The sequence below is a fragment of the Neodiprion pinetum genome, chromosome 1, assembly GCF_021155775.2.
Source record: "Neodiprion pinetum isolate iyNeoPine1 chromosome 1, iyNeoPine1.2, whole genome shotgun sequence".
NCBI lineage: Eukaryota > Metazoa > Arthropoda > Insecta > Hymenoptera > Diprionidae > Neodiprion > Neodiprion pinetum.
Genome location: NC_060232.1, coordinates 9,181,366 through 9,195,209, shown reverse-complemented (window position 1 = coordinate 9,195,209; position 13,844 = coordinate 9,181,366). Strand labels below are relative to the sequence as shown.

Here is a 13,844-nt window from a genome sequence, read left to right as displayed (position 1 = left end):
TTTTTTGTATACAATATATTTTTCTTCGATTCAAATTGAATTTGAAATGAAATTGGCATGGAATTTTTTTCCCAAAAAATTTGTGGCCACCCTAATTTATGTTTGGATCAACAATCGCGATTGGCCAGTTGCAGAAAGATTTCTAAATCAGATATTCAATTCCAATAAATTCGGTTAACGCTCGTGCAACGATCCGTGTATACAATTTATAACTTTTTTCCCCAATCATGACCTTGTGTTTATTATACGTTGGCTGAAATTACACGGTGCTCCGATTTTCGCCGTTCATATCCAGTTGTAATTATTATGTGGAAATATATACGTCGGAACGTATAAAGGCATAAAATTTTTTTTTTTCCAATCACGGGGGAAAACAAAGCTATAAACGAGCTCGTGAACCTCGAACGAAAATCGAGAACAATTGGCATGATGTGCATTAAGTCGAGGCGAAACCACGTTCGCCTCGAATTGCACAAGTTGGTCTATAACTATAAACCGCCACCCGTCAAACATCGGTATATTAATACACCCTGCACGATTACTACGAGCTGTGCAGCATAGACGAGTGAATGGCTTTCGGCGAATTACGAGTTCTAACTTTATTTTAATTGCACCCAGTTTCAGGAGCCGGTTTTACCCTTGAACATTCGAGAAAGTCAGCGATAATCGAGTACCACGTTTTTGCCAAACCTTGTAAATTTAAGTTGAAATCAGCTCAATGATCGAGAAAAAAATAACTGCTTTTTTTTCTCTCACGGAGACTGGAGAAAAGATTTTTCACCAATTTTTCGGAATCGGAAGCAATGAATTTCGTCCAACAAACTTCCAGCGGCTTGAACGAATGACTTTTCATTCGACGTTTCTGGAAATTTTGGAAATGGTAAATGAAAAAAAAAAAATAAAAAATACTGAAATAAATAGCGATAAAAAAGAAAGAAAAAACTTGGTCGCAAACTTAACGGGGATTTGTTTGAATTCCTGCAAGGAATGATTAAATCTTTCAAAAGTTGAAAGGGTCAAAAGATTAAAGTTAATTCATGAGTGAATTTAAATTATTCAAGAGAGAATTTAACGATCTTTGTACGATTAGTAAAAATTCACAAAGGTGTTTTGGTCCAGATTGTTGATCAACTTAAAGTTCTTTGTGATTTATTGACACGATATACTACATAATAGGCTTACACCATGCGACCATACGGTATATATATATGTGCGTGTGTGCGCTGGTGAAAAATTATAACAACTTTTCACGGCTCTAGTTATATGGCCTGGTTGGCCAGGAAGTCTGTTGAAGTTTGAAAATTGACCTAAATTTGTTTATTAATACTTTGCCTGTGCGGTGAATGATGCAGAACAGCTTTGAGATTTTAAGATTTAAGTAAATTTATAACGACTAACTGCCGAGTGATATAAATATCCGGGACAGGAATCACGAGATCAACGTCAGATCTTCACGTTGAATAAAAAGTGAACAATAAAATAAAATAAATACGATTAAAATTAAAAACTCTTTGACCTTATTCCAGAAACAAATCTGCCGCTTTCCCATCTCGCGATGATCAATGCGCACTTTATGCGTGTTTTTATAGTACCTATTTCGTCGTGAATCGAGACAGCCGAAATCGCTCGGTAAAGCTCCATAAATTTATCTACAACTATGGTAGGTGTAAAATATCGCGTCTGTATCGCATAAACTTACGAAAGATTAAAATTCATTAGAAACATCCGTTAAATATCGTTTATACTTGCTGTACGAATATTACAAACTCGTCAATAATTCCATCGCAATATCTAAAAGCTATAAAAACTGCAATTGGAAAAGAAAACTTCGCAGTAAAAATGTGTTTGACGATTTTCGTAAGGCTTTGATTCCCGGTTTATAAAACTCGCGATGAAACTTGCAACTTTATTCCGATAAAGGTGAAGATTTTGACAGGCAAAGACTTGGAAAATTTTTCTAACTATTTTCTTCTACAGTCTCAATTCCTGAAGCAGCATTTTTTTCAAGCTCATCTCACGAATGAATACAACTTGGCAATGTGGCGAAAATCGTGCTGCTGTTCAACGAAAATAACGTATAGTGAATTGAGGAATGAAAATGACAGGTGAATTGAATAAAATGAAAGCAAAGTGGATGAGATTCTTAAATCTTATTCAAAAAAAAAAAAAAAAAACGAGGAGAGTCGTAAACGGATCTGGTAAGAAAAAAGAGAAAAAAAAAAAACAAAAAATTATCACGTTGCTCGAAAATATCTTTCGTTCGCAATTGTGTTCAAAATCAACAATACAAGGAGTGTTTGATCTCATTGATCTAGAGTGAAGAGAGAAAAATAATGAAATACTTATTTGTTTCATTGAACTCAACGATTTTGCAATTGAAGGAATTGACGAGACGGTTCGAGGCAAGATGAGCGTGTCCAATTAGTTAACATTTCAATAATCCTGGGCGACGGGATGCCGAGGCTTCAAATGCATAAGTACAATACATACTTGAGAAGAATGAATCGAAGCTTGAAGAATTTTGATAACGGCTTGCAAGACCTGCGTGTGAAACTTGTTTTAATTGCACTGATCAACCCGCCGCAAATTCGTTCCCGTTGCAGCTTAGTTGAGCTGACATTTCACGTGATTTTAGTCGAACGTTGATAGGGCGAATAACATGAAATTTCATTGATTTCACTTGATATTGACGAAATGAGCAAAATGATATTTTTTGTGAATTAATTTTATACAATAAACGAAACAAGTCGGGGATGTTTCTTTTTACTTGAGAATTATCAGCGAACAAACATTGTAAGTTTATGGAAATGGATGAAGAGAAAATAAATAAAATGAAGAAACCATCTGAGATGAAACATTTTCCACTTAGAAACCACGTTTCGCAATTTTGTGTACAGTCATTGAACGTCGAGTTGTTCAGTCTCGAATATACAAAACGTACGCGAAGAAACTTCTTCTGAAATACTTTGTAACCTTTAGCCGGCACCTCGGTGACGTTCGTGACCTAAGAGTTTTTAATTAAGATTAATCGTAACTTGAAAGTTTCTGTATTTTAAAAACTTTCCTACTAGCTTGAAATTAAAAATTATGGTTCCGACCTTTTTTATCTTGTAAAAGGCACTTGATGGAATGTTCAAAAACCAATTCAAGTAAAAAAAATTAAATTGCGGATAAAGGTGCCGGCTAAAGGTTAAAGAAAATCGAAGATTTCAAACTTGGAATCGACTTTTCTTTTATAATTTGTCAACGATGACACTCAAAGCTTTACGACCTTAAAACAAATCGGTACGATATTTTTCGATCATGAATATGCTTTTTTGTTTTTTTTTTTTTTTCTTTCTTTACTCCAAGAGTCCGTTGAACTTGAATTTCTCTCGTTGTCCGCACTTTACGGATAAAATGTCAGGCCGTGCTTCTTCACTCCTTACGCACTCAACGACCATCGGTTGATCGAGTATTAATTCACCGAGAGTGAATAACTTTTGAAAAGAAAGCTGCGAACCGTTGCCGGATTGACGAGATATGTTTTGAAACCGAGATGTGCTCCGTGTGAGCCGGAACAAGAAGCACTCTGTCACGTCCGAGGAGGAATTGGTAAAACACGCGTCATCGGTAGATAAACAAACTGAAGTTTGGCTCGTATTATTGAAAATACACTCAAGTTACCGCCACCGTAACGTCTCAGCGTCGACGTATGTGCCAGCAGCAGGTACGCGACGAAGAGGATAAGGTCGTAGAGGAGGAGGAGGAGGAGGAGAAGAAGAAGCGGTTCCGAGGAATCTTCAAGCTCGACTAAAGACGGAGGTTTCTACTTGCGTCGAATCGCTTGCGGAGGTGGGGCTGATGTTTGCACGTATCCGTTCTATATATATCTGACCGTGAAGAGGAGCTTGCTCGAAAGTTAAACCTTTGCACGGATTCGAGTACCCGTAGATCGAACACGCTAAATCGGACTTGAATTTCGCCTCCTGCGGTCCTACGATTAGTACCAAAATCGCGGGACTTGCCTTCGGCCCCTCAAACTTATTGTTTTCGACTATCTTTCAAACATTGTAACAATTGTTGACGGCTTCTCGGACGTTAGGACCGATTTTTAACAGGGTTCGTACGCATTTTTCAATCTGATGTTTCATCACTTTTCCGGGTATTCCAGACTGGAAATAAGATTTTTACAGTAATATTTCGTGAAATATGCCGCTGATTGATGACGATTCTTTTAAATGTTAATACTAACATCTTCGATATTAACTAGTAACTAATTTATCGTTTGACTATCAATTTACAAACAACACCCTGGGATTTTACGTAACAAAATACGAAAGAAGGTTTGGTGTTAAGTGTGACGAAACAAAATTTCAACTACAAGTGTTTTTTTTTTTTCTCTCTTCTTTGTCAAGATCGACGGTACTTTGTATAAGAACGAGTTAATTTTTTCGACAGAATCAAAATTCCAGTCTTATTTTCGAAATTCTCTTACTATTCCCTGATTTTTCCTTCCTGTAAGAAATTCCCTGAGTTTTCTCGGTTTTACAGGTTTTCCCTGTACGTACGAACCCTGTTCAAGCTCTGGAAACTATAGTCGACAGAAGCAGAATAAAAAGAGGTTGTCAAAAATTTGTGTCACCAGCTTTCATTAAACAAATTTAAACTACACGTTTTTATACAAATCGCTTTGGCAGCCCGTTGAAATATTTATCTCAACTTGAACTTCGGAGTTTCAAATTGTCTATTTGTGGACAGTTGACAATTTTTTAGTAAACCTGTGCTTCATTTTCGTACGTTCGTATGAGATATTTAAATGAGATTATCACCATCAGATAATTTACTCGAATTGACGTTTCTTTTTTCTAGTTAGCAAGAAGAAGAAAAAAATTATTGAGACGATAGATGATGATGGTACAAACCACGTGTATAATAATAATAATAATAATAATAATAATTAAAACGAAGTTGAAGAATTAGGATCTCTGTATTGTTTCGTCTGTTAAGCGTGAAATTAAATGACGAAACATACACTCCGAAATAAGTAAAAAACATTAATAATAAATTAGAATAGGATCAATATATCAGATCATTTTTTAGGAATGTTTCGTATGCAATTCAACGCATAAGGGTTAAATCCGCCTGCATTTATGGAATTCAGGGTACGTTTTACTAAAAATCGGTCTGCATTTTGGCAACTGAGCGTGCATTTTACCGATTGTCGTTTGTCCACGAGACGCATTAAAACGGACGTACCCTGATTGCTTAAACGCCGGCGGATTTACCCTGTCGTTAATTGCCCGTGGAAATTTCGTGTCAAGTGGGAAGATGTTGGACTCGTGTTGAAAATTGCGGAACAGGGATGAAATTCCGAATTTGAAACGTTTCGAAAGCGCTAAATTACAAATTCTTTGGTGCCGAAATTTGAAGTAAAGAAATCAAACTTTGACGAAAGATCAAAGTTTCGAGTGGTCCGAAACTCGACGCTCAAAGTTCCGAAAGAACAACATGCCGAAAGGGCGCAACTCCGACAAGTCAAAGTTCCGAAAGTGCGAAAATGAGAAAATTTGAAAATCTGAATCATCGAAATTCCGAATGATAGAAGACTTTCAGTTCTATGAATTTCTGGCTCGGTGAAATTTCGCTGCTTTGATCTTTCTTTGTTTTGGATTTTCGATGTTTTTACGTTCGGAATTCTGGTCATTCCGACTTCCCCTACTCTCTGATTTTTGACACCCACTCGTCGAGTAAACAGCGCTGTGTCAGTGTATTTTAACTTTCGAAATTTTACTCCGTCGAAACTTTACTTTTTCCTAATTTTTCTCTTTCGTAACTTTACTTTTCGGAACTTTGCTCTATCGTAACTTGAATCTTCGAAATCCTGCATTTCGAAACTTTGAACCGTCGGATTTCCGACCATTCGAAACTTTAATGTTTCTTAATAGTTTTATTTCTTTACTTCGAGCTTCGCCACCAAAGAATTCGGAATCAGGCGCTTTCGGAGCTTGTCAAATTTGGAACTTCAACCCCCGCCAAAAATTGTGCAACCCACATACCCATGTCGTCGATAATCGGCGCCATCCTGAGCGTGACGCCGACGAGAAGCAGCGACATGGCTAGGAGGAGGCAGGCAGTCGCGACGATGGTCCATCGGGCTCGGGGTGGAAGTTCTTCGGGGTCCGCAAGTTCTTCGGGTGTTTCGCCGGGGTCGATTCTCCGTCGGCGTCGTTTCCGCTTCCTCTTTGGCCGATGATACTTGTCGCAGGGACCGCGTCTCTTCTTCTGATCGTTGTGGCTGTCCTCCTCGTCTTCGAGCTCGTCTTCGAGGTCCAACGCTACGTAGTCGTCAACGTCGTAGTGAATTTTCCTGATCGAAAAAACAGGCGTGCGTTAGAAATTGCTAGTTTCTAACAGGGAATCCAAGAATCGAGGGTTTCGATGAGGCGACAGCTTCTGGGTATTAAAGGAAAATCGGTAGCCGCTCCAACTGGTCGAGACATATGAAGTGGTGAACAAAGCAGGATATCGAACTTTTTGTTGGAGTAGTAATTTCCGAAACTTATTTAAACTTAAACCGTTCCCTAAACCTTCGGTGTATAGTAATAGATGGGAAAACCGAATTCATACCCGATACTCTGATGTTCTTGATCTTTTGCGTTAACATTACGATCAACTTCAACTTTACGCGTTTCGTACATTTGTTGAAAATTTCCGATGCTTCCATCAACGATTATTTTCATCCTCGTTCTTTTAACAATAAAGTTTTACGAATTTTGAGAATTCTGTACATTTATCACGAAGGTATAGAAACCGTTCGCAGAATGATAGGTAGTCAGGTCACGGTACACGCCGATAATTCATTCCAGTGTTTTCGTTATTCATTAAAGTGTGATCCTCCGTAACAGACGTCGAATAATAAATATCTCGTTATGATCTCGGTGGTGATTATTTTCGAGTCTTAGAATTTATGGTCCATCGTGAAGTTGGCCTCGCCGTTTATCATGATTTACGAATCCAAAGTGCTGCTTATAAGAAAATTTATCAAACCTTAATTTTCACTAATGCGTAATATTGCCCCCCATTTTCAGGTTCTTCGCTATTTCAAACCGGTCGACAAAGCAATCTGACTTTACCGACTCGATACATCTATTTATTTTCAAAATGTAAAAATAAGTCCTGAACTACACGTTTACCTTACGTGCTTGTGATCGATGACGCAATTCGCGGCTATTTGTTGAGGGAGTATAATTTACACGATTTCTTCGAGAAGGGCGAAAAGTAGCTGGATACTTGGAAGTGTTCTTTACCTCAAAGTGTTACAATTATATACAATTTTTTTAAGACAGCCTCGCGTATTCACTTCAACGTTAAAAACTCGGCGCTGAAACGTTAGATAATTACCACTGCCAAAATTGCATTGTCTTATTGCGTACGAATTTTACTGTACATATTTTTCATTCGTAGGTTCGCATACCATAACAATTTGATGTTACGACCGAGTAGAGAAATTCGGATACTTTCGTAGTTTTTGGCATAGAATTTTTAGTAGAATATCGTATACGTTTTCGTGACACGTAGTAATTTTTTTTATAGATTATCATCGTATTTTACAGATAATTATAGAGTGGCTCGCATTTACGGGATCGTTTTTCTTATATCAAATGTTGAAATGGATATCAATTTGTTGTAGAATATCTTGAAATACCTGGTTTATAAAACTAAAAGATGTAAGTTTTTTCACAAGACTCAGCTATTGAGACAAGGTGAGTTCAAAACTATACGACAGATTCTCTAAATCCGTCTAGATCATACTCGAAAGATTAGAAGATCAGACTTTGAAGTTTGAATGTAGAATCAAGCAGCCAAATTTTTACGGATACTTAACTTGTCTGCCGTAAGTTTTCCCAGTGATAGAGATGCGACAACTAGCGGTGGTTCAAAAATTCGTTTAGTTCATAAAAACTTGTACTTTTCAACGAAATTCTAAGAATACCACGAGGAAAAAAAATGATATCGTCTGGGTCCGAAATCGTAATTATCTTTCATAGAAAATTGAAAATTTTCATAATTCATTGTAGAAACAAGTAATTTTTAACTAAACTTCGCAAGTTTCTACGAAACAAAAAATCTATCTTGTCCGTGTCGGAAATTGTAATAATTTTTTATAAAAAATGTACAGATTTTTATAACTGATCGTAGAAATTTGTAATTTTCAATGCAAAAATACTAAGATTTTCGAGGATTTTCCATAACGTTCCACGCTTTCGGACAATTTCCTACGATTTTCGAATATTTCTTGAAATTTTCAACGAACTGCATTTTAATGTGGTTTGACGTCGAAATTATATTAGCCAGGGTATCCTGAAAATTGAAAGTGAAAAATGGCCCTTTTGAATATTTGAGCGCTTCATCCCCATATCGTCTTCTTCTTATTATTATCCCTCGCTCGCGATCCAGCTTGAAATCCCTTTTATACATCGATCTTCATTTGCGATAATACGATACGACTATCAAAATTCCCACAAAAAATCGCGTATCCTCCGGCATAAAAACGCAGAGATGCCTTTTCGTCGAATGGGGAAAAGTATCGCGATTCTTGAACAGTAACGTCTATTCGAAGTAAAATCAATAGAGTTATCTGACCATCGTCTATGCTTTGTGTCGAACTGCATAGAGTGTTCACGTATTCTTCGTGTTTACTGCGTTTGTGCGCACGATACCTGATTTTCCATGCCAGCATTGCAGTAGTCGCGAAAGCGGCCATTCATCGCGTCGGGGAAAATCGTAGTTGCTAGAAGAAGTTTTAATTAAAGATGAAACTTGAGCATTCTTCTCAACTGCAGGAAAATACGCAGCCATCCGAACGCGGTGTTATTTTTAATTGGTAATTTGTTTTTTCTTCTACTCTCATTACGAATTTCTAATCTTGTTCGTCGTGTATCGTTACACACCGTTCGAGTAAACCAATCCGAAAACTTTCAATTATTTTTCTTTCATCGTTTCGAATCGACTGTTCAAACCTCGATACCTAATTGAATACCTTTTGTTCTCGAGTCGAGTTCCAGCGTCTTTTAGAATAACGCCATGCGTCTGCTTATGGTTTTTAAATAACTAAATTTCATTTATCGTCGATACTGTTTCTCAAAAAAATTTCTCTGTCTCGAAATAATTGTAGTCAGCGATTGGATAGGGTGTACAGTTATGAATTATAATTCTAGTAACAGAAAAAAAAAAAAAAAAATATATCGATAATTTATGGAAGTTGAAAGTTTCTTGTTGTTAAATAAATTCGAACGTCTCAGTTCAGGATTGATCGTTTCGAAAATTCTGTATCAATCATCTATAGCAAACACTCTTGAAACTTGAACTTTTTCTGTAAAAATATACAATGAGTGAGAAAAAATAATTTGAGACCAGATTTAAAAACTAAATTTTGTTACATGGAAAACTATTTCAAATAAATAGTCTGCGGACCTGGTACAAGGCACGCGATCGTTTACCGAATCGTTATACGCGTATACACATATGTAAATTTAGATTTTGAGCCATTTTAGTTTACACCAAGTAGCACCGTAAACAAACAGATTTACTTCGGGGTATATTTTTACACCCAATCAGACACCGTTATACAAGTATCTATATTCAATTTTTATTTGTTTTACTATTCATTTTTTAATGTACAATTTCTTTTTCGCCCTCGATTATCTCAATTTTTTTGCCGTCTCGTTTAATTATTCCCTTCGTTTATTATCTCAATGCCTTATGGACTGCTTGAACGAATCTTTGTATCGAGTTATCATCGAATTCGTTCCGCAGCTGTGTCCGAGGACAATCGCGTCTTCATCAGGCATTCAAATTTCAACTAAGAAACACACACAAACATGTCAGTCTGAAATTAGATTTCGTTCTTTTAACGAATTTTTTTCTAATATCCCCAGCAAATATTTAAAACCCTGGAGGAATGAGGACAAAAAGTATTACACGACCGTTTCCAGACCCGATTGCGAACCGTTTCGTAATCCATATCGTGATAAAACACGCTAGCAATATTTCCCGGTGTTTCATGATATCTCATATCTGCAGGGAACTAAATTTCTCACCACAGAGGAAACGGCACAAGTGCTTCTCGCCTCATTTTGCAACGGGTTTACTCACCGATCAATATTGGACAGTGGAATTAGCATGCTGAAGAGGCACGGTTAAGCTTCTATTTGAAGACTTCAAAGCCTCTCGAAACGATGCAGTTTATCGATCTAATCGGTAATTAGCAACTTCGAAGGGGAACTGTGGCGTAAACAATTCTTTTGGCGGATATCATCAGTCGAAACGAGACGCACCTGGAGCTTCCCGCACGTCGAAAGCTCGCTAATTTACGCATCGATACATTTTTCATCATCCTGGTGTATTGACCAAAGTCATAACAAGTTCGTTAACTCGACAGGAATTATGCCCCAATTTCACCGAATGAATTAGCGGCCAGCTGTCCGGCTGCAGCTTGATCGGGAGACACGGAACTCGATTCGATACTAATTGCGCATCGCTTTGCTCCGCGTACGCCGCAGTAATCGAACAGAAGCTTGCTAAGGATCCGATCCCAGTTTCCGAGTGGAATTTCCGATCCATATAACAACCCCTGGCCAATCGGGCTGATGGGATTTCCTCGTTCTTCGACCGATTGTAAGAAGGGTAGGAGAGAGAGATGAATGTATAGGCAGTTCTTTTCGCGTCGCGACTTGAACGGATGGCAGACTCTTTTTTGTCCCGGTAATTAAGCTTCGACACTTCTGGAATCGGTGACATATTTGATTGTAGAATTATACCTATGCTCGCAATCTGCGTGGCGTTCATCGATTGGGGAAAAGCTTTCCGAAACTGTTTAACCACAGCTGTGTTACCGTTGTAGTCGGGTGAATTTTTCTTTCCCACCAATTTAAATCTCGTTCATCTTTAGTGGCCGAAGTCTAACGCCGGCTAAGTACCCGCCTAATGTGCTTTTTCCCTTTGGCCGTGTAAAAAAAACTTTCCCCTCTAAAATCTCACTCGCTCCGCAGTTTGTGCCCGAATTACATTCCGAGCTTTGGTAAACCTAGTAATACGTACAGCGCCCTAATCCCTGGAATAATCTCACAATCAGGCTGATCCACGCACGAGGAGTTAATCAGAATTCTGGCGAACGGCCAAATCTACCAGGCGTTGGCGATATTCATCCTTTCCCAGTCCTTTCACAAACTTGACGTGTTTGTATTCCGGATGCAGAAAGACGGACAAAAGTTTCCTGATTCTCCGCCAATGCTGCCATCATCGTAATGTATGCGATTGAAGGTGGAAACGGTATATAATAATACGTTTCTTCTCTAGTTTCACGCTGTATACACGGTGTTTCCCAGTAGATACCGCGTTTATGTTGGATTGCCTACTGCTAAGGGGAACGAGTATCGGTAAAACAGACGTACCGAGCCATAATCACTTTAACGTGACTCCGAAACGTGATCATCGAACGCTTCAGAAAAATTTATGAAGTACGAAACAGCTGCTCGGCCAAATCCACACAACTTGGCAACACAGGCAGTTCAAGCTCACTCCCAAGGATTTTAAACACGCTGCCTACCGATAAATCGGTCGGTCTATATTACCGATATTTGTTCTCCTCAGTGGGAGGCAACCCAACATACCGCGTTGTTTACTAGGTAACACCCTGTATAAGAAGAAATTATTGTCGAAACCTTTATTCTCGCGTTAGAAGGCGATTTTACGGTCTCGTTACTTGGTCATTTACTCCTGCTATATTCACATCGTCAGGCTTATTCCACGTCTTAATTTCTTGACTTGTCACTTTCTTTTAAACGAATACAATCTGTCACGTGAAAAATAAACCACGCCTATCCACGTTCTGACGCACGTCTAAGCAGCCGGCGGTTGGGGGACGGGGAAGGGGGGGGGGGGAGTAGGAGGGAGAGAGGGATAGAGAACGGGAGAAGGGGAGAGCTTTAACAAGTGTTGGATGTTTTTGAGCCGCTTTTGCTGTCTGTTAAAGGACGTGGCTCCATTATCTCTGTGTTTCGTGAGAGGGTTTGGTGCTCGGTAAAATATCTAACTTGAATTATCTCAAAGGCAATTATCACGGACGGGAGGTTAATTAGCATACGCGACAACGTGCTAGGCTGACGATGTGAACTGAATTTTCTAGCACCGGCATTGTACGGTGATAATCGTCAGTGAACTTCACCGACAGAGAGTTACGCGGCTGGTTATTATCGCTAATAATCACTTTAGTCAAACATTTTGAACTTTGCCGATTACACGCCAGACGCAGCTTTACCTTTAACATCTTTCTACCTTCACCAGCCATTTTTTGCCTTTCGTCAAAATAAACACTCACATTTCCAGCATGGTTCATAGGATCTGTTTTGACGACCACGTCTCGTTCTCTCTTTCTCTCTCTCTCAATCCTCCGTCAGAGATCCATAGTTTAAACAAAATCCGGCAGCCCATTGTTTATCGACGTCATTCAACTTTCAATATTATTTGGGGCACATAGTATGTGTGCCTATGATCACTTTAGACAAAACTATCACGTGATTATGTACGTATAGTTTTACCGTAATGCGTATAACAGACTTGACGACTTGGGATAAGCATGTCGAGCATTGTAAATCAGCTTACACAATTTTAAAACATTTCGCCTTTGATCCTAAAGTATTAAAATATTATTCATCGATTTGAAAAAAAATATTCATCCGATTATTGTTATGACTTCTTCAATAATCGGGTAACAGTGATGGGTGTATTTTGAGACTGTTCAATCAAGAGATTTCAAACTTTGAAATATCTTTGACTATTTCTTTAAATCAAAGATTCTCGCGTTCAACAAGATTGACCCATTTCTCCTTTTTTTCCTTAACAATTTACATTTTTACCCAAGATTCGAATGGGTAATAATTATATAATTATTCGCAGATTTTGAAAGGTTAAACGAAAATTGAAAAAAAATTCTAGATATTATTACCACTTCGTTAATTGATCCTGAATTTCCCAATTTCTGGGCCAGAGAACGAATGAATTGAAGAGTTTTGTTGAAAGTCTGGGATGGGGAGATATAAAAAAAAATAACATTACGCACTTGGTCTTTAGTGACTCCGTACCCAGCCACCTGAGGAGTGCGGAAAAGGAAATGGGAGAGTGAAAAGATGCGGAGAGAGAGAGAGAGAGAGAGAGAGAGAGAGAGAGAGAGAGAGAGAGAGAGAGAGAAAGAAAGAAAGAAAGATGCGCTGTAAGATAAGATGGGTAGAGTAACTAAGGAAAAATGAAACGAAATTGAATCGGGGTGTAGATGTTTGTAATAAAGTACATGCAGTTACCGTAAATACCGCAATAAGTGTTAAAGAAACAATGAAAAAAAAAACAACAAGGAAACGTTAGTAAAAGCGTGCCGGGACGATTTTATAATTTATAAAAAGCTATAAGACACTCGTAGCCTTAATTTCCGACAATTTTCACAACATCCGGCTGGTCCGAATAATGTCATATATTCAACTCACAGCTGAGTGGCGCTCTGTGAGAAACGGCACGAGCTTTGTTGAAGCCTTGGTAATTCACGAGTGTCGCCAAAAGCTTCCCTCGCTCGTTCAAAGTTGAGCAAGTCCAACTGCTGGTCTCTGTTAACGTCTAACAGAGCTAGTCCGGACTCGGGGCCAGGATCTTCCAGGACATTCCGCAGTCCCGGAGGACCCTGAGGACTTCGAGAGTGCCGACGTCTCTTCCGAGGACTCTTGGGCTGTTCCGAATCCCTCCGGTGTCCTTTGCCTGCGGGGGAAGAAGAAGAAGAAGAAGAACAAGAAGAAAAGAAAGAGGAAGAAGCAGAA

General features: G+C 38.6%; 1 protein-coding gene across 2 annotated transcripts in view; it reads right to left on the bottom strand.

Moving 5' to 3' along the window:
* The window catches only part of LOC124218575 (uncharacterized), a 29,661-nt gene that overhangs the window by 13,522 nt on the left and 2,295 nt on the right, over positions 1–13,844 (bottom strand). The window contains exons 2-3 of one of the 2 annotated variants that reach the window (XM_046625152.2): positions 13,521–13,785; positions 6,039–6,349 (exon numbers count right to left, since the gene is read on the bottom strand). In XM_046625152.2, coding sequence (XP_046481108.1) covers positions 6,039–6,349; positions 13,521–13,785 — 576 coding nt within the window. Of the gene's footprint in view, positions 1–3,345; positions 3,750–6,038; positions 6,350–13,520; positions 13,786–13,844 lie in introns of those variants that run through there. The other variant, XR_006883113.2, reaches the window with a different exon arrangement.